Below are 26,809 nucleotides of genomic sequence, written 5' to 3'. Positions count from 1 at the left end.
ACTTTGACCGTACCGGAAGTCTGTGTCCCCAGCCGGTTCTTGCCCTCACCGGTCAGCCGCCTCCCCTCCCCTCTCAGGCATCAGCCCTCCCCGCCCTGGCTCCTGCCCTTACCGGAAACGGATGCTTCGCCTGACATGCCGCCCATCCCGGTTGCTAAGGGGGAGTGCGGCCTTGGTTACCGATCTCCTCACTTGAAGCCTGACTCAATTTGCTGCTAATTGGACCTGTGCTGAGGGTAAAGGGGGGGCAGGGGAGGGAGGAAGGAATGTCAACTATTTACAATTTATTAATGAAATTTAACCCTGTGGGCTGTTTTTTAAACTGTAAAATGTCTATTTATTTGATCTGATTTATTATTGTCACCATGTGTTGGGATACAGTGAAAAGTATTGTTTCTCGCGCTGTACAGAGAAAGCATACCGTTCATAGAGAAGGAAAGGAGAGGGTGCAGAATGTAGTGTTACAGTCACAGCGAGGGTGTAGAGAAAGATCAGCTTAATGTGAGGTAGGTCCATTCAAAAGTCTGACAGCAGCAGGGAAGAAGCTGTTCTTGAGTCGGTCGGTACGGGACCTCAGACTTTTGTATCTTTTTCCCGACGGAAGAAGGTGGAAGAGAGAATGTCCGGGGTGTGTGGGGTCCTTAATTATACTGGCTGCTTTTCCCCGAGGCAGCGGGAAGTGTAGACAGAGTCAATGGATGGGAGGCTGGTTTGTGTGATGGATTGGGCTACATTCACCACCCTTTTGTAGTTCCTTGCGATCTTGGGCAGAGCAGGAGCCCAGACCGAGCTGTGATCCAACCAGAAAGAATGCTTTCTATGGGGCATCTGTAAAAGTTGGTGAGAGTCGTAGCGGACATGTCAAATTTCCTTAGTCTCCTGAGAAAGTAGAGGTGTTGGTGGGGCTTTCTTAACTATAGTGTCAGCATGGGGGGGGATCAGGACAGGGTGTTGGTGATCTGGGAACCTAAAAAACCTGAAGCTCTCGATCCTTTCTACTTCGTCCCCGTTGATGTAGACAGGGGCATGTTCTCCTTTACACTTCCTGAAGTCGATGACAATCTCCTTTGTTTTGTTGACATTGAGGGAGAGATTATTGTTGCTGCCCCGGTTCACCAGATTCTCTGTCTCATTCCTGTACTCTGTCTCGTCATTGTTTGAGATCCGACCCACTACGGTGGTGTCGTCAGCAAACTTGATCAAATTGGAGGGGAATTTGGCCGCACAGTAAGAGGTGTAGGGGGCTGAGAACACAGCCTTGTGGGGCACCGGTGTTGAGGATGATCGTGGAGGAGGTGTAGTTGCCTATCCTTACTGATTGTGCTCTCTGAGTTTGGAAGTTCAGGATCCAGTCACAGAGCCTTTTCCAGCCTTTTCCCTTTTTTTCAGCAAATTCAGACAAATTTCACTCCAAATCCATTTCCAGTTTGCTGATGACACCGCCATAGTGGGTCAGATTTCATTTGTTGTCTTTACTTATCATTGTGATAAGTTGGCTTACATTAACACTGCAGTGAAGTTACTGTAACGATCCCTTACACACTCTGGCATTGTGGGCTGCTTTTCAGAAAGATGCTCACAGTGCTCTATAACCCCCTGCCGTTCCTCCATAATCTCTTTCTCTCCTCTCCCCCTTGAATACAAAATTAGTTCTGAAACATCCTGGCAAAGTTTGGAGAGTTTTCATTTCCCATTTCTATCTGAACTTACTGTTGATGGCTGATTCAGCTTGAACCCGTTACTTTTGCTGAGTGTTATGTTTGTATGTGAGCTTTCGCTGGCACTTGCCATCCTTTTGCCCACTGGGAAATGTCTGTAAATTTACTGATCACTCTCACCATTTCCCCAGGGCATAGGAATTAGGAGCAGAAGTCGGCAGATCCAGCCCTTCCAGCCTGCTCCGCCATTCAATCAGACCATGGCTGATCTCTCCCTGGTCTCAAATCCACCTCCCCACCTGTTCCCCATATCCCCTTATCCCTTTTTTTTGTTAGAAATAAGTTTATCTCCTTCTTGAATCTGTTCAATGATTCAGACTCCACCATGCTCTGGGACAGCGAGTTCCACACATGCACCACCCTCTGCAAATAGTTCCTCCTCCTCTTAGTGTTAAATCTACTGCCTCTCACCCTATCCCTGTGATCTCTGGTTCCAGATTGCCCCGTAACAGGAAACATTTGGTCCACATTTATTTTATCAATCCCTTTTAATGTTTTATTTTCCTCGATCAGATCCCTTCTCATCCTTCTAAACTCCAGTGAGTACAAGCCCAAACTGTTTAATCTCTCCTCATGCGTCAACCCTTTCATCCCCGGGATCAATCTGGTGAACCTCCTCTAAGCTCTTTTTTAAATTCACTCGCGGGACATGGGCATCACTGGCTGGGCCAGCATTTATTGCCCATCCCTAGTTGGTTTGCTAGGCCATTTCAGAGAGCAGTTGAGAGTTAACCACATTGCGATGGTTCTGCAGTCACATGTAAGCCAGACTAGGTAAGAACAGCAGATTTCCTCCTCTAAAGGACAGTTGTTAACCTCCTCTGAACTGCCTCCAATGCCACCACATCCTTCCTCAAATAAAGAGACCACAACTGGACACAATATCCCAGATGTGGTTTCACCAACACCCTGTACAATTACAACAACACTTTTATATCCCAGTCCCTTTGCAATAAATACCAACATCCCATTTGCCTTTTTTATTACATGTTGCACCTGCACACCGACTTTCTGTGATTCATGAACTAAGATACCCAGATCCCTCTGCCCAAGGTGTTTAATGAAGTTAGCCTAGATGCTAAATTTCACATTTGACTGTGGCATTAGGGTGAGCATAAAGTGTTTCACTCTGGGTATGATTCAAGTGATCTACCAGGAAGCTTTTACCAAACCAAGTTTATTTAAGAATAAACATAAGAGTTTATAAATACAGTTAGAACATAATAAAAAGAATTAGCGGGAAAGCGATGGTGTAGTGGTATCATTGTTAGACTGGTAATCCAGAAACTCAGCTAATGTTCTGGGGACCTGGGTCTGAATCCCGCCACGGCAGATGGTGGAATTTGAATTCAATAAAAAATATCTGGAATTAAGAATCTACTAATCATCATGAAACCATTGTCGATTGTCAGAAAAGCCCATCTAGTTCAGTAATGTCCATTAGGGAAAGAAATCTCCCGTCCTTACCTGGTCTGACCTTCATGTGACTACAGAACCACAGCAATGTGGTTGACCCTCAGCTGCCCTCTGGACAAGGGTAGTGAGGGATGGGCAATAAATACTGGCCCAACCAGCGATGCCCACGTCCCACAAATGAATAAAAAAAAGAATTAGCATAACTTTTACCAATTATAAGCTTCAAGTATGATACAGTATACACTTTAAGAGCTAGCTATCTCTGTTGTTCCAAGGCAACATCTCATAAACACTCAACCCACTCTAGACTTGGCACAGAAAGCGAGTATGCCACATCATGCTGGATTTTGCAGTTTTTTTACACCTGCTGTGAATGTATTATTGGAATGTTGGATTAGGTCTCTGAGGTTTCCCAGACCTGGAGCTTTCCAAAAAGCCTCTGGAGAAAGAGAGTTAGAGACACACTGCCTCCTGCCACCAGGGCCAGCGGATAACAGAATGTCCAACCCCAGAGAGAGGGGAAAACAAGAGATACTGCTTTCTGTCTCAACTCCAAACAGCATCTGAGAAAAGTGAAACTAAAAACATGGACTCTTTTGTGGAAAAACTGTCCCCAGACAACACCTGACCTGTCAAATCATTCTCCACCCAACTATTCCAAAAGGACCATAAAACCCCAGGACACTGCATTAGGACCAGATTAAAAATAAACATGATATCCATTATATTGCTTCAGTACAATTAGAGGACACTGGTTACAGACCACACAGTGCCAACAAAAACCCTGAGAGAAACGTGATTAAAGATACATTTCTTAAAGGCACAGCATCATCACAGTGCACTCCAGATATCCACAACTCTCAGTGAAAGATCTTTTTCTCATTAAATTTAATAAAATTTACCTCCATGGGCTGTTTTTGAAACTGCAAGTGTCTTCCAGCGAATTCAAACAGATAATGTGGCGTTGTGTCAATGTCACTGGACCCAGAGTTCCTTGAGGATCTACTAAGGGAAGGGCCCTGATTGGTTGATCGTGTGGCATTGCGTGGTGTGTTTTCACGTGTGACCTTGACTGAAATAATTCCCAGGATTCCAGATATCTCCTGACACATTGCCAAACTGTCTGTCAATTTTAGATTGCAGTTCAACGGAGTCACAGGTGAAAATTCCAGCTTCATTCTGGGAATACTTCTCATCCTCAACTGACAGAAATATACAATGATTTTTAAATTAATCTTTTAAAAATTAATTCAAGGTAGGTGGGCATCGTTGGCTAGGCCAGCATTTATTACTCGTCTCATATTACCCTTCAGATGGTGGTGGTGAGCTGCCTTCCTGAACAGCTGCAGTATCTACAGAATCCATAGAATCCCTACAGTGTAGAAGGAGGCCATTTGGCCCATCGGGTTGGCACCGACTCTCCGAAAAAGCATCTTGCCCAGGCCCCCACCCATTAACCCCACACTTTTCCCATGGCTAATCATCTAATTTAAACATCTTTGGACATGAAGGGGCAATTTAACATGGCCAATCCATCTAATTTGCATATCTTTGGACGCTGATGGACAATTTAGCATGGCCAATCCACCTAACCAGCGTGTCTTTTGGACTGTGTGAGGAAACAGGAGCACCCGGAGGAGACCCACACAGACATGGGGAGAATGTGCAAACTCCACACATCTGGTGACCCAAGCTAGAAACCAAACCCAGGTTGCTGGCACTGAGAGGCAACTGTGTTAATCACTGAGGTCTGTCTACACCTCCGAGAGACCCATGATGCTGTTAGAGAGGGAATTCCAGAACTTTGACCCAGCAACAGTGAAGGAACGGCTGATATGTTTCCAAGTCAGCGTAGCGAGTGACAGCGTAGGAGAACCTCCAGGTGATGTACTCCCAGGTAGTTCCTGCCCTTCTACTTCTAATGATTATGGGTTTGGAAGGTGGTGTCTCAGGAGCCTTGGTGAGTTCCTGCAGTGTACCTGAGATGGTGCAGACAGCTGCGACTGTGCGTCAGTGATGGAGGGATTGAATGTTTGCGGAAGGGAAAGCAATCAAGCAGGCTGCTTGGTCCTGGATGGTGTCGAGCCTCTCGAGTGTTGTTGGAACTGCACCCGTTCAGGCAAGCGGAGAGTATTCCATCACATTCCTGACTTGTGTCCTCGTGGATAGTAGACAGGGAATACAGCCCCACGGTGGCCATTGTGTATATAAATGTTAGATTGGGCAGAAGCTTTAGACCATAGTCACATCTTTACAGGGATCCTGATAGTTAATCTGTGCCTTCACCTGAACATTGTTCATGTCACTAACTCCAGGGTTATGAAAACAGGATTCATTCCAAGCAGTGCTCAGTTTATTTGAGGAATCTTTCTTTTCGTTCAGAGGCACAGAGACGAAACAACTGTCCACAAGCTGTCGCTTATCCATCTTGAAGTCAAACCTATCCAAGGGGGCATGTTCAATCCTGCACAGGGTGTCCTCTGTGTCACTGTTACAACCTGGGCTCAATCCCAGCGACAGCCCATCAGAGTCAAAGAAACCACAGTTATTGCTGCCAAACTCAGTGTTATCTGTTTGAATGGATTTGTGTTTGGTCACCTCATCACCTGGGCTTTCATATGGCTCCACTTTCCGGAAACAGTAACGAGCCAACATGCTGATGAAGAACATCTCCACAATGACAGCGTAATTAAAAATGACTGTGAGGGACACAGAAGCAGAGAGTTACAGCTGGAATGGGAAACAGGGTAAGTGTTTTAGGTCTCTCAGATCACTCCTTTTACAGACTACAGTCCATTCAGTCAAGGACACAGCTCACTTGAAACCCATGCAAGTAACTCAATACATTCCAATTGAGATCAGCTTCACACAACCCAACAATCCAACCCAGTTCAACCTGACCCAATCCAACCCACCTCAACCCAACCCCCAACCCAACTCAACTCAACTCAACCCAACCCTAACCTGACCCAACCCGTCTCAACAAAACTAAACTCAGTCCAATCACAAATCTATCCAAACCAACTAACAATGCAATATTCTTGTAGGAAAATCAGGCAAATCTGCTAATTACGCTGGGGAAAAGAGTTAGTTTGATCGTCTGTAAGCATTTCTTTTTGGATATCGCCAAATAACTCCTGTGATGAACTACGTTCAAAAGGGAGCAATTACCAATCAAAATCTGCCCCAGAGGCATAAAAGGAAATATTAGGGATTGGTGGTTAAATGATTGGTCAAAAGGGTTGGATTAAAGGAGGAGGAGTGAGAGAGCGAGGTGGAGACCTTTACGAGGAATTTCTCAGGTTAGGGCAGCTGAAAACATGACTGGTAACAGTGGATTGAAATTGAGAGATGGGCAGGAGGGCGGAATTGGAGGAGTGCAGGGATCTCGGAGAGTTGGGGACATCATGCACAGATAGGGTGGGGTTGAGGGGATGTGAAAACAAGGATGGGAGTTTTAAGAATTGAGGGGTTGCTGGATCATGAGCCAGTGCAGATCAGTGAATACAGGGAAGTGATGGGTAAAGGGGATTCAGTTCAAGGTCACTTTGTGTCGAGATTGTAGGAGTTGACATGAGCAATCTCTTGCCTCACATATTTCTCACTCTTGCCTGGCATCAGATGACTTTATACCACCAGGTCTTTCCAGACATGTTGCTCTGGGGGGTGGTGATGATGAGGCAGGTCCACCCCACACCCTGTCCATCTCCCCCTCCAATCATTGCCCAATCCGCAGCCTAGCTTTCTTAAACATTACACTCAGCACTGGCATTGAGACTTACTCTGTGAGCGCATGGCGACAGAGAAGGGGGGGGAACAGGGGATCACTTTGAGAGCCCCCATGGTCTCCAGGATACCACTCTGCAATCCAAACAGCACCAAGACCACGATGATACAGATGAACTTTCCCTGGAGACTGTAGCCATGGAGCGAGTTCTTAGTGGCTTTGTAATACAAGAGGTAACCGTAGAAGGAGAGGAAAGTGGACACTCCAATGATGATATTAACGTAAGAGTTAGGGTTGATGAAGGCAACCTGCCAAAGATGGAGAAATGGCAACATCAGCTTTCTACCCACTAGGACCCCGAAAGCCCACTTTCCATCTCAGTCCCACCAACAGATGCCCCATAGAAAGCATCCTTTCTGGTTGTATCACAGCTTGGTCTGGGCTCCTGCTCTGTCCAAGACTGCAAGGAACTACAAAAGGGTCGCACACCAGCTTCCCATCCATTGACTCTGTCTATACTTCCCGCTGCCTCGGGAAAAGCAGCCGGTATAATTAAGGACCCCATGTACCCCGGACATTCTCTCTTCCACTTTCTTCAGTATCATAGAATCCCCAGTGCAGAATGAGGCCATTTGGCCCATTGAGCCTGCAGTGACAACAATCCTATCCCTGTAATCTCCATCCCCCCTCCCAACCATTCCCCCACCCCGCCCCATGTATTTACCCTACAGTTAGCATTCATGTCGAGGGGGCTAGAATACAAGAGTAGGGATGGACTTCTGAGACTGTATAAGGCTCTGGTCAGACCCCATTTGGAGTATTGTGAGCAGTTTTGGGCCCCGTATCTAAGGAAGGATGTGTTGGCCTTGGAATGGGTCCAGAGGAGGTTCACAAGAATGATCCCTGGAATGAAGGGTTTGTCATATGAGGAGAGGTTGAGGACTCTGGGTCTGTACTCGATGGAGTTTAGAAGGATGAGGGGGGGATCTTATTGAAACTTACAGGATACTGCGAGGCCCTGGATAGAGTGGACGTGGAGAGGATGTTTCCATTAGTGGGAGAGACGAGAACTCAAGGACAGAAGCTCAGAGTGAAGGGTCGCTCTTTAAAACAGAGATGGGGAGGAATTTCTTCAGCCAGAGAGTGGGGAATGTGGGCAACTCATTGACACAGGAGGCTGTGGAGGCCGGGTCATTGAGTGTCTTTAAGACAGAGGTATATAGGTTCTTGATTAATAAGAGGATCAGGGGTTATGTGGAAAAGGCAGGAGAACGGGGATGAGAAAAATATCAGCCATGATTGAATGGGGGAGCAGACTCGATGGGCCAAGAGGATTAATTCTGTTCCTATGTCTTATGGTCTCCTAATCCCTGTGACAATAGGGACAATTTATCATGGCCAAACCAACTAACCGACACATCTTTCAGACTGTGGAAGGAAACTGGAGAACCTGGAGGAAACCCATGCAGGTACGGTGAGAATGTGCAAACTTAATGGGGACAGTGTAGAGGGAGCTTTACTCTGTATCTAACCCCGTGCTGTACCTGTCCTGGGACTGTTTGATGGGGGGACAGTGTAGAGGGAGCTTTACTCTGTATCTAACCCCATGCTGTACCTGTCCTGGGAGTGTTTGATGGGGGACAGTGCAGAGGGAGCTTTACTCTGTATCTAACCCCATGCTGTACCTGTCCTGGGAGTGTTTGATGGGGGACAGTGTAGAGGGAGCTTTACTCTGTATCTAACCCCGTGCTGTACCTGTCCTGGGAGTGTTTGATGGGGACAGTATAGAGGGTGCTTTACTCTGTATCTAACCCCGTGCTGTACCTGTCCTGGGAGTGTTTGATGGGGGACAGTGTAGAGGGAGCTTTACTCTGTATCTAACCCTGTGCTGTATCTGTCCTGGGAGTGTTTGATGGGGGGACAGTGTAGAGGGAGCTTTACTCTGTATCTAACCCCGTGCTGTACCTGTCCTGGGAGTGTTTGATGGGGACAGTGTAGAGGGTGCTTTACTCTGTATCTAACCCCGTGCTGTACCTGTCCTGGGAGTGTTTGATGGGGGGACAGTGTAGAGGGAGCTTTACTCTGTATCTAACCCCGTGCTGTACCTGTCCTGGGAGTGTTTGATGGGGGGGACAGTGTAGAGGGAGCTTTACTCTGTATCTAACCCCGTGCTGTATCTGTCCTGGGAGTGTTTGATGGGGGGGACAGTGTAGAGGGAGCTTTACTCTGTATCTAACCCCGTGCTGTATCTGTCCTGGGAGTGTTTGATGGGGGGACAGTGTAGAGGGAGCTTTACTCTGTATCTAACCCCGTGCTGTACCTGTCCTGGGAGTGTTTGATGGGGGGGACAGTGTAGAGGGAGCTTTACTCTGTATCTAACCCCGTGCTGTACCTGTCCTGGAAGTGTTTGATGGGGACAGTGTAGAGGGAGCTTTACTCTGTATCTAACCCCGTGCTGTACCTGTCCTGGGAGTGTTTGATGGGGGGACAGTGTAGAGGGAGCTTTACTCTGTATCTAACCCCGTGCTGTACCTGTCCTGGGAGTGTTTGATGGGGGGACAGTGTAGAGGGAGCTTTACTCTGTATCTAACCCCGTGCTGTACCTGTCCTGAGAGTGTTTGATGGGGGACAGTGTAGAGGGAGCTTTACTCTGTATCTAACCCCGTGCTGTACCTGTCCTGGGAGTGTTTGATGGGGGGACAGTGTAGAGGGAGCTTTACTCTGTATCTAACCCCGTGCTGTACCTGTCCTGGGAGAGTTTGATGGGGGACAGTGTAGAGGGAGCTTTACTCTGTATCTAACCCTGTGCTGTACCTGTCCTGGGAGTGTTTGATGGGGGACAGTGTAGAGGGAGCTTTACTCTGTATCTAACCCTGTGCTGTACCTGTCCTGGGAGTGTTTGATGGGGGACAGTGTAGAGGGAGCTTTACTCTGTATCTAACCCCGTGCTGTACCTGTCCTGGGAGTGTTTGATGGGGGGACAGTGTAGAGGGAGCTTTACTCTGTATCTAACCCCGTGCTGTACCTGTCCTGAGAGTGTTTGATGGGGGGACAGTGTAGAGGGAGCTTTACTCTGTATCTAACCCCGTGCTGTACCTGTCCTGGTGTTTAGTGGAATCTGTTTGGGGTTGTTGGTCTGTGTTGTGGGTTTGTGGCAATACTCACATCTCCGTAATCGTACTTCTCATCGGTCCACAGCACCAATAAGACGAAGAAGAGAATCGTCCTGACGACCGATAGCTGGAACACAGCTGCTGTCATCCATTGCAGGTTCAGACTCAGGAAAGGGAAGCGAGATTGTGTTAATGACATTATATTTCTACAGACTCACCTCCCCTGCCGTCTCCCAGCTCCATCACTGCCTGAGCTCATCCACTATGCAAACCCTTATCCATTCCTCCATCATTCACACTCATTTATTCACCCCAACTCTCTCTCTCTATCTCTCTCACTGCCTCTGTCAATCTGTCTCTCTCTCTCTATCTTTTACTCATTCTCTCTCTCTCTCTGTGACCCTCTTCTTCCCTCCCTCTCTCTATCCCCCTCTCTCTTTCTCTCTCTCTTTGTCCCTCACTCCCTTTCTCTGCCCCTCTGTCTCACTCTCTGTCCCTCTCTCAGTCTCACTCTCTCTCTGTCCCTCATTCCCTCTCCCTCCCTCACTCTCAGTCCCTCTCAGTCTCTCACTCTCTCTCTGTCCCTCCCTCAGTCTCTCATTCTCTCTCTGTCCCTCCCTCAGTCTCTCTCTCTCTGTCCCTCACTCCCTCTCTTTGCCCCTCTCAGTCTCTCTCTCTCTCTCTCTCTCTCTCTGTTACTCACTCCCTCTCACTCTCTCAGTCCCTCTCTATCCAGTCACTCACCGGTTAGTGGAGATCATTGGGAAACAGCAGCAGCAACAACAGGGGAATGGGTTGGGGGGAACCTGTTGTCCAGATAATTGCTGCAACATCCGCACCTTCCCCCCAAACAGGTCAGTGATCAGCCCCAGGAATTTCCACAGAGTGATGGAATGGTAGCTGAGAAACAGAGAGAGTCCGGGGGAATGAATACAAGAGTGTGGAAAGTTAGACATTGGGATTGAAAGGATTAATAATTACACAGTTTAAAAATCGCACAAGCTGTGAGCTGTCTCTCACTCACACACAGAAAGCTGTGTGAAAACTCTTGTTGAAGCAATCCCAGAGAAACCATTCACTCAACCCATTCGACCCATCAGAACAAGGAACAAAGCAGCTGGATAGACAACTGCTCATAGATACAGCAGAACAGAGAAAAGTCCAGCCCAGGAACAGGCCTTCAGCCCCTCCAAGCCTGCCCTAACTAATCTAAAACCCCCCCTGTCCTTACTCAGTCTGTATTCCTGGATTCCCTCCCTATCCATGTACCCAGCCCTCCCTAGTCATGTAACCCTCAGTCCAGCTCAGTTTAGATAATGGTTCAGGAGGAGTAGGGAACAACATCTTCAGAAATATTGAAGGTTATGACTTCAGTTTTCTCAATGTTCCTGCTTCCACCCCCTCCTCTGGCAGCGCGTTCCAGGCACCCACCCCTCTCTGTGTGAGAAACTTCCCCCCGCACATCTCCCTTAAACTCTCCCCCTCTCACCTTGAACCTGTGCCCCCCCCCCCCCCCCCCCCCCGTGTAATTGACACTTCCACCCTGGGGGAAAAGCCTCTGACTATTCACCCTGTCTGTGCCTCTCATCATTTTGTAGACCAGGTCCCCCCTCAGCCTCCGTCTTTCCAGTGAAAACAATCCTAGTTTATTCAGCCTCTCCTCATACCCAATACCCTCGAGACCAGACAACATCCTGGTGAACCTTCTTTACACTCTCTCCAAAACTTACCCATCCTTCTGGTAGTGTGGTGCCCAGAACTGCACACAATACTCCAAATGTGGCCTAACCAAGGTTAGATATTGCTGCGACAGATGATATAACATGTACAAGTGATAAATATCTGTGTGTATATATGATGTAATCTTAATGAGTGGATAGATTAACTCCTCAAAGGGGTTTGGCTCCATTGGATTGTGTACAGTTAATGTTTTAAAGTTCATTTCTTATTGTCATAAGTAGGCTTACATTAACACTGCAATGAAGTTACTGTGAAAATTCGTTAGTCGTCACACTCCGGTGCCTGTCTGGGTTACACTGAGGGAGAATTTAGCACGGCCAATGCACCCTAACCAGCACGTCTTTCAGACTGTGGGAGGAAACCGGAGCACCCGGAGGAAACCCACACAGACACGGGGAGAATGTGTAAACTCCACACAGACAGTGACCCAAGACGGGCATTGAGCCCTGGTCACTGGTGCTGTGAGGCAGCAGTGCTAACCACTACGCCACCATGCCACACATTGAATGGGAGTGAATGAGAAGGGCTTTGGTTTAGGGATTGTGTACAGGGGGAGTGAACGGGAAGTAGATTGAGTCCATTAGGATTGTTACAGTGGGAGTGAATGGGAAGGGGTTTAGGATTGGGTTTGTGTATGATGGAAGTGAACAGGAAGGGGTTTGGGTCCATTGGGATTGTGTACAGTGGGAGTGAACGGGAAGGAGATTGGAATTGGGATTGTGTACAGTGGGAGTGAACGGGAAGGGATTTGGGATTGGGATTGTGTACAGTGGGAGTGAACTGGAAGGGGTTTAGGGATTGGGATTGTGTACAATGGGAGTGAACGGGAAGGGGTTTGGGATTGGGATTGTGTACAGTGGGAGTGAACGGGAAGGGGTTTGGGATTGGGATTGTGTACAGTGGGAGTGAACAGGAAGGGGTTTGGGATTGGGATTGTGTACAGTGGGAGTGAACGGGAAGGGGATTGGGATTGTGTACAGTGGGAGTGAACAGGAAGGGGTTTAGGGATTGGGATTGTGTACAGTGGGAGTGAACGGGAAGGGGTTTAGGGATTGGGATTGTGTACAGTGGGAGTGAACGGGAAGGGGATTGGGATTGTGTACAGTGGGAGTGAACAGGAAGGGGTTTAGGGATTGGGATTGTGTACAGTGGGAGTGAACGGGAAGGGGATTGGGATTGTGTACAGTGGGAGTGAACAGGAAGGGGATTGGGATTGTGTACAGTGGGAGTGAACAGGAAGGGGTTTAGGTATTGGGATTGTGTACAGTGGGAGTGAACGGGAAGGGGATTGGGATTGTGTACAGTGGGAGTGAACGGGAAGGGGATTGGGATTGTGTACAGTGGGAGTGAACGGGAAGGGGATTGGGATTGTGTACAGTGGGAGTGAACGGGAAGGGGATTGGGTGAGCAGTGTCCCGCTGGGATTTATTTTACTGGAACACTCACATTGAAGCGACGAAGCTGCAGAGGGAAGCAGATCTGGGGATGTACATTCCAATCAGAGAGGTCACAGCAAAAACCTGCAAACAGAAACAGACAGAGTTTCCTCACCAGAAACTGCCCCAACTCTCTGAGCTACTGCAGATGAGCCAGAGTATTTAGTATCCTATACACCTGATACCACAGTCATATCACCAAGCCTGAACCTGCCCAGGGGACCCACTACGGGGATCCTGAGCTGGGAGGGGGGATCCACTCCGTAGGATCCTGAGTTGGGGAGAGGGGATCTACTACATAGGATCCTCAGCTGGGAGAGGGAATTGATTGTTTGGGATCCTAACTGGGTGGATCCCACCCTACTTCAGGGAAAGAGAGAGTGAGGAATGTTATACTGAGGGAAGGGAGACTGAGGTGGACTGGAGGGCTGAGGGGAGACTGAAAGAGTCTGACTGAGGTAGTGGAGATGGAGGGGAGGACTTTGCAGGTGGGGGGACCAAGGCTGGGGAGACCGAGGGCCATGAGACCGAACGAGGTTGGGAGTTAGGAACTTTAGAAGTTTGAGAGTTGGCGAGTTGGAGTCTGAAGGTTTATGATTGATTGTTGGGGATTTTGGGATTGATTGTTGGGGCTGTTTGGGATTGATTGTTGGGGATGTTTGAGGTTGATTGTTGGGGATGTTTGGGCTTGATTGTTGGCGATGTTTGGGGCTAATTGTTGGGGATGTTTGGGGCTAATTGTTGGGGATGTTTGGGGTTGACTGTTGGGGATGTTTGGGGTTGATTGTTGAGGATGTTTGGGGCTGACTGTTGGGGATTTTGGAACTGATTGTTGGGGAGGTTTAGCCATTTATCTTTGGGTGGACTTTAGTATTTGGAATTTGATGATTTTGCAATGCTTAGCATTTGGGGGTTGTCTGGTTTAGATGGTGGAATGAATGAGAGTCTCACCGGATAGATTCCCAAGATCCAGAGGTTTAGACGTCTCCGTTTCGCACTCCTGATATTCCGGAAGAAAAAACCCATCTCTTCCAGGAAGACAATGAGGATAACCAATGTCAGTCCAGCGGGAATGATGAAAATCCAGAGCTCAGATCTGATTGCTGGAACAGAGAGTGTGAAAAATTCTGTTAGAATCTTCAAGACCACTGGAGTCAAACAGAACGAAACACGGGTTAGACCTCAGCTGGACTGTTGCAGACAGTTCTGGACACCACCCTATTGGAAGGATGTGAACACATTGGAAAGAGGACAGAAGGGATGAGAAACTTCAGTAGTGCAGAGAGATTGGAGAGGTTGTGACTGTTCTCCTCGGAGAGAAGAAGGAGATTCAATCAAGATCATCAATTTCACGGGGGGGTGGGGGGGGGGTGGGGGCTGCACAAATAGAGATGGAGAAACTGTTCCTGCTTGGAAGGGATCGAGAATGAGAGTTCAGTGAAAGTGATGTGTGAGGAAAACATTCTCACCCAGTGAGTGGTAAGATTCTGGAATGTTCCACTGGTGTTGTAGTGGAGGCAGCTTCAATTGAGGCATTCAGGAAGCATCAGATAATTATTTGAATAGGAACAATGTACAGGGGTACAGGGAAAAGGCAGCAGAATGGAACAAAGTCACGATGCTCATTTGGAGAGACAGCATGGGAACATTGGGCTGAATGGCCAGCCTGTGCACCGTAACAATCCTGTGAAGCAAGATCTCACTACCCCAGTCCACAAATCTTCTTCCGATAAAGGACCTTCCGAAAAGCTTACTGCACCTGAACACTAACCTTCAGTGTCTTATGGATGAGGAAACCCAGGTCCCTCTGTACATTGACACATGCTAAACTCTTACTATTTTTGAAATACTCTGCACATAGAGATGGCACCTTGGTTAGCATTGCTGTCTCACAACGCCAGGGACCTGGGTTCGATTCCAGGCTTGGGTCACTGTCTGTGTGGAGTCTGCACATTCTCCCCATGTCTGTGTGGGTTTCCTCCAGGTGCTCTGGTTTCTTCCCACAGTCCAAAAAGATGTATAGGTTAGTTGATTGGCCATGGTAAATTGCCCCTGAGTGTCAGGGGGACTAGCTAGGGTAAATCCATTTATGGGGATAGGGCTTGGGTGGGATTGTTATGAATGGAGGCTCGATGGGCGAATGGCCTCCTTCTGTACTGTAGGAATTCTATGACAGCACAATGGGCAGGGGGAATCTGGGAGTTTGCTAGGCCACAGTGGGGACCTGGTGGTGTCATAGGCAGGGAATGGGTCGGGGGGGCGGGGAATGGTTATGTAATCAGAGCAGAGGGAAGCTCCACGGGGACTGGCAAGAGTTGGTTTGGAGACTCAGGAATGGACCAGGAGAGAGTACTCAATTTGATGGCAGTTCTGGCCCTAGCTGGGTGAGAGGACAATGATGTGGAGATGCCGGTGTTGGACTGGGGTAAACACAGTAAGAAGTCTGACAACACCAGGTTAAAGTCCAACAGGTTTATTTGGTAGCAAAAGCCACGAGCTTTCAGAGCACTGCCCCTTTGTCAGATATGTGGGAGTTGTGTTCACAAACAGGGCATATAGAAACACAAACTCCATTTACAAAATAATGGTTGGAATGCGAGTCTTTACAGGTAATCAAGTCTTAAAGGTACAGACAATGGGAGTGGGGACAGCATTAAGCACAGATTAAAGAGATGTGTATTGTCTCCAGACAGTGTGATGTTGCAAGTTCAGACAAGTCATGGGGGTTACAGATAGTGCGACATGAACCCAAGATCCCGGTTGAGACCGTCCTCATGTGTGCAGAACTTGGCTATCAGTCTCTGCTCAGCGACTCTGCGCTGTGGCGTGTTGTGAAGGCTGCCTTGGAGAATGCTTACCCGAGGATCAGAGACCGAATGCCCGTGACCACTGAGGGGACAATACCAGTGGGCACTCACAAGATTGTGAGGGTGTCCACAAAGGAGGGAAACAGCCTCTTGGCACCCATCCTGTCACCTCCCCCCCTCCGGGAATCCAACATAGAGTCTGGTCCCAGACTCTCCCACGCAGGGGAAACAGCCTCTCGGCTCCCATCCTGTCACCCTGCCCACCACCCCACCCTGAGAATCTGATATGTCTCAATAAGGCCGCCTCTCATTCTTCTAAACTCCAGTGAGTACAGGCTCAACCTACTCAACCTCAACCTCTCCTCATGAGAAAATCCCTCCCTACCCGGGGTTGACTGAGTGAACCTTCTCTGGATTGCCTCCAATGCCAGTAGATCCTTCCTTGGACAAGGAGACACAAACTGTATTCCAAGTGTGGGCTAACTAGCCATCTACAGTTTTAGCAAGACTTCCCTATTCCCTCTAAAATAAAGATCATCCCACTGGGAAGAGAGGGCAGCCCAGGTCAGTAGGCAGGCAGCACACCCCGATACGGTTCCAATAAAGAATCAGTGATCTCCCCCACCCCTGCCTTAACATGAGCAGTGTGGAGGAGTCCAGAAGGAGGGAGTTGCCCTTCCTGCCACATGAGAGTGATGGGGTAAGGGGAGACTCCAATAACATGCACATTCACTGATGACCCCACCGTAGTGGGTCAGATCTCAAACGATGACGAGACAGAGTACAGGAATGAGATCGAGAATCTGGTGAACCGGGGCAGCAACAATAATCTCTCCCTCAATGTCAACAAAACTGAGATTGTCATCGACTTCAGGAAGTGTAAAGGAGAACATGCCCCTGTCTACATCAACGGGGATGGAGTAGAAAGGGTCAAAGGCTTCAAGTTTTTAGGTGTCCACATCACCAACAACCTGTCCTGGTCCCCCCATGCTGACACTATAGTTAAGAAAGCCCCACCAACGCCTCTACTTTCTCAGAAGACTAAGGAAATTTGGCATGTCCGCCACGACTCTCACCAACTTTTACAGATGCCCCATAGAAAGCATTCTTTCTGGTTGTATCACAGCTTGGTCTGGGATCCTGCTCTGCCCAAGACCGCAAGGAACTACAAAAGGGTGGTGAATGTAGCCCAATCCATCACACAAACCAGCCTCCCATCCATTGACTCTGTCTACACTTCCCGCTGCCATGGGGAAAAGCAGCCAGTATAATTAAGGATCCCACACACCCCGGACATTCTCTCTTCCACCTTCTTCCATCGGGAAAAAGATACAAAACTCTGAGGTCCCGTACCGACCGACTCAAGAACAGCTTCTTCCCTGCTGCTGTCAGACTTTTGAATGAACCTACCTCGCATTAAGCTGATCTTTCTCTACACCCTCGCTGTGACTGTAACACTACATTCTGCACTCTCTCCTTCCCTTCTTCTCTCTGAACGCGATGAACGGTATGCTTTGTCTGTATAGCGCACAGGAAACAATACTCTTCACTGTATTCCAATACATGTGACAATAATAAATCAAATCAAATCCAATCAGTTTCCCCCTTGAGAAGGGTGAACCCACTACAGTCCCTGTGTGGTGTAGGTACACCCACTGCGCTGTTAGGGAGGGACTTCCACAATTTTGACGCCAGCCACAGTGAAGGAACGGCTGATATATTTCCCAGTCGGGATGGTGTGTGAGTCGGAGGGGAACCTCCAGGTGGGGGGTGTTCCCAGGTATCTGCTGCCCTTGTCCTTCTAGATGGTAGAGGTGGTTTTTTTAATCCATCCCTGGGACCTGGGTGTCGCTGGCTGGGTCAGTATTTATTACCCATCCCTAGTTGCCCCTTGGAGGGCAGTTGAGAGTCACCCACATTGCTGTGTCTCTGGAGTCACATGTAGGTCAGACCGGGGTAAGGACGGCAGATTTCCTTCCCTAAAGGAACCAGATGGGTTTTTCCGACAATGGGCCATCAGGAGATTCTTAATTCCAGATATTTTTTATTGAATTTAAATTCCACCATCTGCCGTGGTGGGATTCGAACCCGGGTCCCCAGAACATTCACTGAGTTTCTGGATTAATAATCTAGTGATAATCCCACTGGGCCATCGCCTCCCGCTAAACTTGGAAGGTGCTGCCTAAGGAGCCTCGGTGAGTCGCTGCAGTGCATCTTGTAGATGGTACACACGGCTGTTACTGTGTGTCGGGGGTGGAGGGAGTGAGTGTTTGTGGTTAGTGTGTCGATCGAGCGGGGCTGCTTTGTCCTGGATGGTGTCGAGCTTCTCGAGTGTTGTTGGAGCTGCTCCCATCCAGGCAAGTGGGGAGTATCCCATCACACTCCTGACTTGTGTCCTTGTAGATGGTGGACAGGCTCTGGGGGGAGTCAGGAGCTGAGTTACTCTCCACAGGATTCCCAGTCTCTGACCTGCTCTGGGAGCCACTGTGTTTATGTGGCTGGGTCCCAGTTCAGTTTCTGGTCAATGCTAACCCCCAGGATGTTGATAGTGGGGGGGATTCAGTGATGGTCACCCCCAGGATGTTGATAGTGGGGGGGGATTCAGTGATGGTAACCCCCAGGATGTTGATAGTGGGGGGGATTCAGTGATGGTAACCCCCAGGATGTTGATAGTGGGGGGGATTCAGTGATGGTAACCCCCAGGATGTTGATAGTGGGGGGGATTCAGTGATGGTAACCCCCAGGATGTTGATAGTGGGGGGGATTCAGTGATGGTAACCCCCAGGATGTTGATAGTGGGGGGATTCAGTGATGGTAACCCCCAGGATGTTGATAGTGGGCTGGAGGAGGTTACAGAGATAGGGAGGGGGTATAGGGGCTGGAGGAGGTTACAGAGATAGGGAGGGGGTGTAGGGGCTGGAGGAGGTTACAGAGATAGGGAGGGGGTGTAGGGGCTGGAGGAGGTTACAGAGATGCATAAGAACATAAGAAATAGGAGCAGGAGTAGGCCATCTAGCCCTTCGAGCCTGCCCCGCCATTCAATAAGATCATGGCTGATCTGTCGTGGCTCAGTTCCACTTTCCCGCTTTCTCCCATAACCCTTAATCCCCTCTCTTATCAAAAACCCATCAACCCGCGTCTTAAATATATTTAGCGAGGCAGCCTCCACCACTTCAACGGGCAGAGAATTCCAGAGATTCACCACCCTTTGAGTGAAGAAGTTCCTCCTCAACTCCGTTCTAAACCACCCCCCCTTTATCTTGAGGCTGTGCCCCCTAGTCCTACTGTCCTTTCTGAGCGGGGAAGAGTCTCTCCACCTCTATCCTATCCATCCCATTCATCATCTTATACGTCTCAATGAGATCTCCCCTCATTCTTCTAAACTCTAACGAGTACAAGCCTAGTTTATTCAACCTATCCTCATAGCTCAATCCCCTCAACTCCGGTATCAGCCTAGTAAACCTCCTCTGCACTCCCTCCAAGGCCAAAATATCCTTGCGTAAGTGCAGCGACCAAAACTGCACACAGTACTCCAGCTGCGGCCTCACCAATGCCCTATACAGCTGCAGCAAGACCTCCTACTTTTATATTCAATCCCCCTCGCTATGAAGGCCAGCATCCCATTCGCCTTCCTGACCACCTGCTGCACCCTGCAGGCTGGTTTTTGCGACTGATGCACAAGGACCCCGAGGTCCCTCTGCACCGTCGCCTGCTGCAGTTTTTCTCCACGTAAGTAATAGTCCTTCCTACCATTCTTCCTACCAAAGTGGACCACCTCGCACTTGCGGAGGGGATGTAGGGGCTGGAGGAGGTTACAGAGATAGGGAGGGGTTGTAGGGGCTGGAGGAGGTTACAGAAATGGGAGGGGGGTGTAGGGGCTGGAGGAGGTTACAGAGATAGGGGAGGGGGTGTAGGGGGTTGGAGGGGGTTACAGAGATAGGGGAGGGGTTGTAGGGGCTGGAGGGGGTTACAGAGATAGGGAGGGGGTGTAGGGGGCTGGAGGAGGTTACAGAGATAGGGAGGGGGTGTAGGGGGTTGGAGGAGGTTACAGAGATAGGGAGGGGTTGTAGGGGCTGGAGGGGGTTACAGAGATAGGGAGGGGGTTACAGAGATAGGGAGGGGGTGTAAATGTTGAATGAATTCCCCCCCCCCCCAGTCTCTCCCCCCTTTCTGACGGTGAATCTGCTCCCTCTCAGGCAGCACCTTCCAGATCACAACAACTCACCGTCTCAATAAAATTCTCCCCATCTCCCCCCCCACTCCGATTCTCTTCACTCTGTGTCTCCCCCTCCCTCACTCTCTGGTCCCCCCTCCTCCTGTCGCTGGGCAACACTCTGTCCTCACTCACTCGATTGAGGCCCCCTCGGGATAGTGACTGCCTCAATTCAATCTCCCCCTTAACCTTCCCCACTCCAGAACAATCCCAACTTCTCCCGGTCTCTCTCTCTCCAACACGGAGTGAATCCCCTCGCTCCCCCGCACCCCCCTCAACCCGGGCACCGTTCTGGGTAAATCTCCCTCCCCCTCACCCTCCCCTCCCCGAGGCAATGACCCTCTTCCTGGAGTGTGGGAGAGCTGGAATTATCGCGAATGGCGCCTACCTCTGAAGAAGTCTCCGGAAATGGGAATTTCACTATCCGAGAGGGAGCAGTTGATGGATTGGGAGTTCATGTTGGGGTGGGGTGATGGGGAGGGGGGGGGGGGGGCAGCGCCAGGGGCAGATTCCGAATCTCTCTGGTTTGGACACTGGCAGCGAGGGTGAACCCCGTCCCGGTGTGATTGGCCAATCACTGGGACCTGCCCAGGTAACAGGCACGGGACTGCACCGGGGACCTTGATCTTTGAGCAGCTTCAGGTAACCCCACCCCCACTCCCCCACCCCCTGGACAATCCTTAAAGGGACACTCCACCCTCCACAGCGAGAGCGATCGGGGCAGAGAGAAGGTGTCAGAATTCACCTGATCCCTCCCGGATCCACACTCACCTCCCCCCACCCCACAACGGCGAGGCTTACATTAACACTGCAATGAAGTTAGGGTGAAAATCCCCTAGTGGCCACACTCGGGTAACTGTTCAGGTACATTGAGGGAGAATTTAGCACCCTATGGAGGAGGGCGGGAGGAGGTTACAGAGATAGGGAGGGTGTGTAGGGGCTGGAGGAGGTTACAGAGATAGGGAGGGGGTGTAGGGGCTGGAGGAGGTTACAGAGATAGGGAGGGGTGTAGGGGCTGGAGGGGGTTACAGAGATAGGGAGGGGTGTAGGGGCTGGAGGAGGTTACAGAGATAGGGAGGGGTGTAGGGGGCTGGAGGAGGTTACAGAGATAGGGAGGGGTGTAGGGGGCTGGAGGAGGTTACAGAGATAGGGAGGGGATGTAGGGGGCTGGAGGGGGTTACAGAGATAGGGAGGGGTGTAGGGGCTGGAGGGGGTTACAGAGATAGGGAGGGGTGTAGGGGCTGGAGGAGGTTACAGAGATAGGGAGGGGGTGTAGGGGCTGGAGGAGGTTACAGAGATAGGGAGGGGGTGTAGGGGCTGGAGGAGGTTACAGAGATAGGGAGGGGATGTAGGGGGCTGGAGGAGGTTACAGAGATAGGGAGGGGTGTAGGGCTGGAGGAGGTTACAGAGATGGGGGGTGTAGGGGCTGGAGGAGGTTACAGAGATAGGGAGGGGGTGTAGGGGGCTGGAGGAGGTTACAGAGATAGGGAGGGGTGTAGGGGCTGGAGGAGGTTACAGAGATGGGGGGGTGTAGGGGGCTGGAGGAGGTTACAGAGATAGGGAGGGGGTGTAGGGACTGGAGGAGGTTACAGAGATAGGGAGGGGGTGTCGGGGGCTGGAGGAGGTTTTGGAGTGGTTCCTGAACCCCCCCCATGACCTGCGTCAATGTGTGGAGAGCAGGTGAAAGGTTAAAGGTCAGGAATCTGGCCTCTGGGACTGGGGACAATGGAGCGAGCGATGCAGCCTTTCAGAGTGGGATTTACGGGGATAAAGCAGGGATTATCCAGCAGGGAAGCCACTGTGCCGTCAGCACTGACCCCCAACCGACCGTCACCCCACCCCAGGCGAGCCCGCTGCCGACTCGGCAGAACACATTGTCCAGCGTGTCGGTGGGAGGGGTGGCAGGGCTGTGGACATCTCTCTTCGTCAGGCAGTCTCCTGCTTTCCGGAGAGTTCCGCTTACAGAGCACCGTCCCAATAAATTCCCCATGGAGGGGGGTCCGGGACCAATCAGTGAGAAAGCCGCCTGCAGTTGAATCTGGAGCACAGCAAGCCTGATCGAGATGCCGGGAGCGAAAGGTGAAAACAGCTTCACAAACCGGGTGGAGGATGAGGGAGCGAGAGCCTGCCTCTGGCAGCGAGCAACCTCTCCCCCCACCCCAACAGCCCTCCCACAGGACTCCTTATCCAGCTTCTGTCAACACCAGGCTACCAGGGGCATCGGCGCTGAGACAAATTCTCTCGCTGCAGGGATTCAATCAGCAAGGATCAGATTTTTGATTTGATTTATTATTGTCCCATGTGTTGGGATACAGTGAAAAGTATTGTTTCCTGTGCGCTATACAGCCAAAGCATACCATTCATAGAGAAGGAAAGGAGAGGGTGCAGAATGTAGTGTTACAGTCACAGCGAGGGTGTAGAGAAAGATCAACTTAATGCGAGGTAGGTCCATTCAAAAGTCTGACAGCAGCAGGGAAGAAGCTGTTCTTGAGTCGGTCGGTACGGGACCTCAGACTTTTGTATCTTTTTCCCGACGGAAGAAGGTGGAAGAGAGAATGTCCGGGGTGTGTGGGATCCTTAATTATACCGGCTGCTTTTCCCCGAGGCAGCGGGAAGTGTAGACAGAGTCAATGGATGGGAGGCTGGTTTGTGTGATGGACTGGGCTAAATTCACGACCTTTTGTAGTTCCTTGCGGTCTTGGGCAGAGCAGGAGCCCAGACCGAGCTGTGATACAACCAGAAAGAATGCTTTCTATGGGGCATCTGTAAAAGTTGGTGAGAGTCGTAGCTGACATGCCAAATTTCTTCCCTTTCTTTGTAACCTCCTCCCGCCTCTCCAACCCTCCCTAAATCTCTCTCTCTTACTAGGTGATATCATGGCACAGTGGTTAGCACTGCTGCCTCACAGCACCAAGGATCTGGGTTCAATTCCTGGCTTGGGTCACTGTTTGTACAGAGTCAGCACATGCTCCCTGTGTCTGCATGGGCTTCCTTCCACAGTCCAAAGATTTTTTTGTCAATGTTTATGATCAGCAGTCAGTAACTAGTGAGGTTCAGCAGGGATCTGTGCTGGGACCCCAAGTGTTCACATTATATATGAATGATTTGGAAGAGGGAACTGAATGTATTATCTCCAAATTTGCAGTTGATACAAAGTTGGGTGGGAGGGTGAGCTGTGAGGGGGATACAGAGAAGCTTCAGTGTGATTTGGACAGGTTGAGTGTGTGGGTATCTGCATGGCAGATGCAGTATAATGTGGATAAATGTGAGGTTATCCACTTTGGGAGCAATAATAGGAAGACAGATTATTATTTGGTGTAAATTGAGAGAGGCGGATACTCAGCGAGACCTTGGAGTCCTCGTGTATCAGTCGGTGAAAGTAAGCGTGCAGGTACAGCAGGCAGTAAAGAAGGGAAATGGTATGTTGGCCTTCATAGTGAGAGGATTGGAGTACAGGGATAGGGATGTTTTACTGCAATTGTACAGGGCCTTGGTGAGGCCACACCTGGAGTATTGTGTACAGTTTTGGAGCACTTATCTGAGGAAGGATGTCCTTGCTATAGAGGGAGCACAGCGAAGGTTTACCAGGCTGATTCCTGGGATGGCAGGTCTGTCATATGAGGAGAGACTGAGTGGGTTAGGATTATATTCACTGGAGTTTAGAAGAGTGAGAGGGGATCTGATAGAAACTTATAAAATTCTAACAGGGTTAGCCAGGGTAGATTCAGAAAGAATGTTCCCGATGGTGGGGGGAGTCCAGAACTAGGGGTCAGAGTTTGAGGATAAGGGGGAAACCTTTTAGAACTGAGGTGAGGAGAAATTTCTTCACCCAGAGGGTGGGGAATGTGTGGAATTCACTCCCACAGAAAGTAGTTGAGGCCAAAACGTTGTGTGATTTCAGGAAGAAATTAGATATTGCTCTTGGGGCTAAAGGGATCGAGGGATATGGGGGGTGTTGGGAGAGGGGGGGAATCAGGATATTTATAGAATCCCAACGGTGCAGGAGGCCATTCGGCCCATTGCGTCTGCCCTGACTACAATCCCACCCAGAACCTCCTCCCGTAACCCCATGCATTTACCCTGCTAGTTCCCCTGACACTAAGCGACAATTTAGCATGGCCTATCCGCCTAACCCGCACACCTTTGGACTATGGGAGGAACCGGCACCACCCAGAGGAAACCCAGCACAGACACAGGGAGAACGTGAAAACTCCACACAGACAGTGAGCCGAGACCAGAATGGAACTTGGATCCCTGGTGCTGCGAGGCAGCAGTGCTAACCACAGTGCCTCCAAACTGCCCAAATTCAATGATCAGCCATGACTGTAATGAATGGTGGAGCAGGCTCGAAGGGCTGAATGGCCTCCTCCCTCCCTCCAGTTTCGATGTTTCTACAGAACATACAGGTCATTTGGAAACATCTCCCTGAACACAATCCAGTATTTTGGACAGTTACGGATTGTGAGATAATAATTCTGACCACAGCAAACGGCCGCAAACCTCAGAAACAAACACTCCCTTTGTCTTTAAGATCTGCACATTGTTATTTCCTCTCCGTTATCTCCTAGGAAATAAATCCGACAAGAAATCCTCCACTAAGGTACGTTACCAAGCTGGAGCTGTGAGTCTGGGTAGCCGTGTGGCTCGGGAGGGCTGGAGAGGGACAAACTTCCTGTCAATATATATCAAGATGTGGATATGCCAGCGTTGGACTGGGGTAAACACAGTAAAAAGTCTGACAACACAAGGTTTAAACCTGGTGTTGTCAGACTTTTTACAATATATATCAACACTTAACATCTGTCCTGGGAGTGTTTGATGGGGGGACAGTGTAGAGGGAGCTTTACTCTGTATCTAACCCCGTGCTGTACCTGTCCTGGGAGTGTTTGATGGGGGGACAGTGTAGAGGGAGCTTTACTCTGTATCTAACCCCGTGCTGTACCTGTCCTGGGAGTGTTTGATGGGGGAGACAGTGTAGAGGGAGCTTTACTCTGTATCTAACCCCGTGCTGTACCTGTCCTGGGAGTGTTTGATGGGGGGACAGTGTAGAGGGAGCTTTACTCTGTATCTAACCCCGTGCTGTACCTGTCCTGGGAGTGTTTGATGGAGGACAGTGTAGAGGCAGCTTTACTCTGTATCTAACCCCATGCTGTACCTGTCCTGGGAGTGTTTGATGGGGGACAGTGTAGAGGGAGCTTTACTCTGTATCTAACCCCGTGCTGTACCTGTCCTGGCAGTGTTTGATGGGGACAGTGTAGAGGGAGCTTTACTCTGTATCTAACCCCGTGCTGTACCTGTCCTGGGAGTGTTTGATGGGGGAGACAGTGTAGAGGGAGCTTTACTCTGTATCTAACCCCGTGCTGTACCTGTCCTGGGAGTGTTTGATGGGGGGACAGTGTAGAGGGAGCTTTACTCTGTATCTAACCCCGTGCTGTACCTGTCCTGGGAGTGTTTGATGGGGGAGACAGTGTAGAGGGAGCTTTACTCTGTATCTAACCCCGTGCTGTACCTGTCCTGGGAGTGTTTGATGGGGGACAGTGTAGAGGGAGCTTTACTCTGTATCTAACCCCGTGCTGTACCTGTCCTGGGAGTGTTTGATGGGGGGGGACAGTGTAGAGGGAGCTTTACTCTTGAATCTGTGATTGTGGATATATTATCTATTTTGCAGCCGGCTCCGAAGGAACAGCCTAAAAAAGGGGAGCAAAAAGGGGAAACAAAGAAACAAGGAGGTGAACAGACTTGAAATACACACATCGCCCAGAAATCAAACTGAAAACACCCACAATCTGTTGTTCTTTTTTTCACTGTACCCGGGTGTTTATCTCTCTCTCTCTGTACCTGGGTGTTTATCTCTCTGTACCCAGGTGTTTATCTCTCTCTCTCTCTGTACCCGGGTGTTTATCTCTCTCTCTGTACCCTGGTGTTTATCTCTCTCTCTCTCTCTGTACCCCAGTGTTTATCTGTGTACCCAGGTGTTTATCTCTGTTTCATCTGTGTACCTGGGTGTTTATCTCTCTCTCTCTCTGTACCCGGGTGTTTATCTCTCTCACTATGTACCCAGGTGTTTATCTCTCTCTCTGTGTACCCAGGTGTTTACTTATCTCTCGCTGTACCCGGGTGTTTATCTCTCTGTGTACCTGGGTGTTTATATCTCTCTCTCTCTTTGTACCTGGGTGTTTATCTCTCTCTCTGTAGCTGGATGTTTATCTCTCTCTCTCTGTACCCGGGTGTTTACTTATGTCTGTACCCGGGTGTTTATCTCTTTCTGGGTCCGGGTGTTTATCTCTCTCTCCCTACGTCATTCCAACGTTAAATCTCTTCTTGTTCTTCCTGAGGACAGAGCAGCCAAAGACCACGTAACGGGAACTTGCAGAGTTTTCTGAAGATGGCCTTGGAAATCCTGCTGGGGTCGTGCAGGAGACGACGGAAGCGTTTTCCAACATCGTGCGATTGATTGGAGTGAGAGAGCTCTGAGCTCTGCCCCTGTCTGAACATCTCCAATAAACTGGGCAATGTCTTCCAAACAATCTGATACGTCTCAGCATCATTTCAAAGGGCGACAGCGTGACAATAATAAATCAAATCTAAATTCAAATCCACGCGTGGTTCTGTGTGCGCGAAATCCCCCCACCCGGTGAC

General features: G+C 49.7%; 1 protein-coding gene and 1 long non-coding RNA gene across 6 annotated transcripts; one reads left to right on the top strand and one right to left on the bottom strand.

Moving 5' to 3' along the window:
* The first annotated feature begins 130 nt into the window (after window positions 1–130).
* LOC145340317 (uncharacterized) lies at window positions 131–26,809 on the top strand. Of its 5 annotated transcripts, XR_013886237.1 has the most exons (6): window positions 150–236; window positions 8,244–8,330; window positions 10,060–10,131; window positions 24,739–24,770; window positions 25,839–25,899; window positions 26,511–26,809. It is a non-coding gene; the product is annotated as an uncharacterized LOC145340317 (long non-coding RNA). The 5 variants fall into 5 exon arrangements; XR_013886238.1 differs by lacking the exons at window positions 8,244–8,330; window positions 10,060–10,131 and having other exon boundaries at window positions 164–236; XR_013886235.1 differs by lacking the exons at window positions 150–236; window positions 8,244–8,330; window positions 10,060–10,131 and adding an exon at window positions 21,903–22,249 and having other exon boundaries at window positions 26,506–26,809.
* LOC145340316 (organic solute transporter subunit alpha) lies at window positions 5,125–20,628 on the bottom strand. The gene is made up of 7 exons (XM_080184767.1): window positions 20,559–20,628; window positions 14,102–14,253; window positions 13,161–13,234; window positions 10,719–10,874; window positions 10,027–10,138; window positions 6,917–7,169; window positions 5,125–5,833 (listed from the first exon to the last, which is right to left on the bottom strand). The coding sequence occupies exons 1-7, from the start codon at window positions 20,626–20,628 to the stop codon at window positions 5,367–5,369; spliced, it is 1,284 nt and encodes a 427-aa protein (XP_080040893.1). The 3' UTR covers window positions 5,125–5,366.

This window comes from Carcharhinus amblyrhynchos, unplaced genomic scaffold, assembly GCF_965287045.1.
Source record: "Carcharhinus amblyrhynchos unplaced genomic scaffold, sCarAmb.v2.hapA scaffold_925, whole genome shotgun sequence".
NCBI classification, from domain to species: Eukaryota; Metazoa; Chordata; class Chondrichthyes; order Carcharhiniformes; family Carcharhinidae; genus Carcharhinus; species Carcharhinus amblyrhynchos.
The sequence above is the reverse complement of the archived record's forward strand: the minus strand, read 5'-3'. Positions and strand labels throughout refer to the sequence as shown.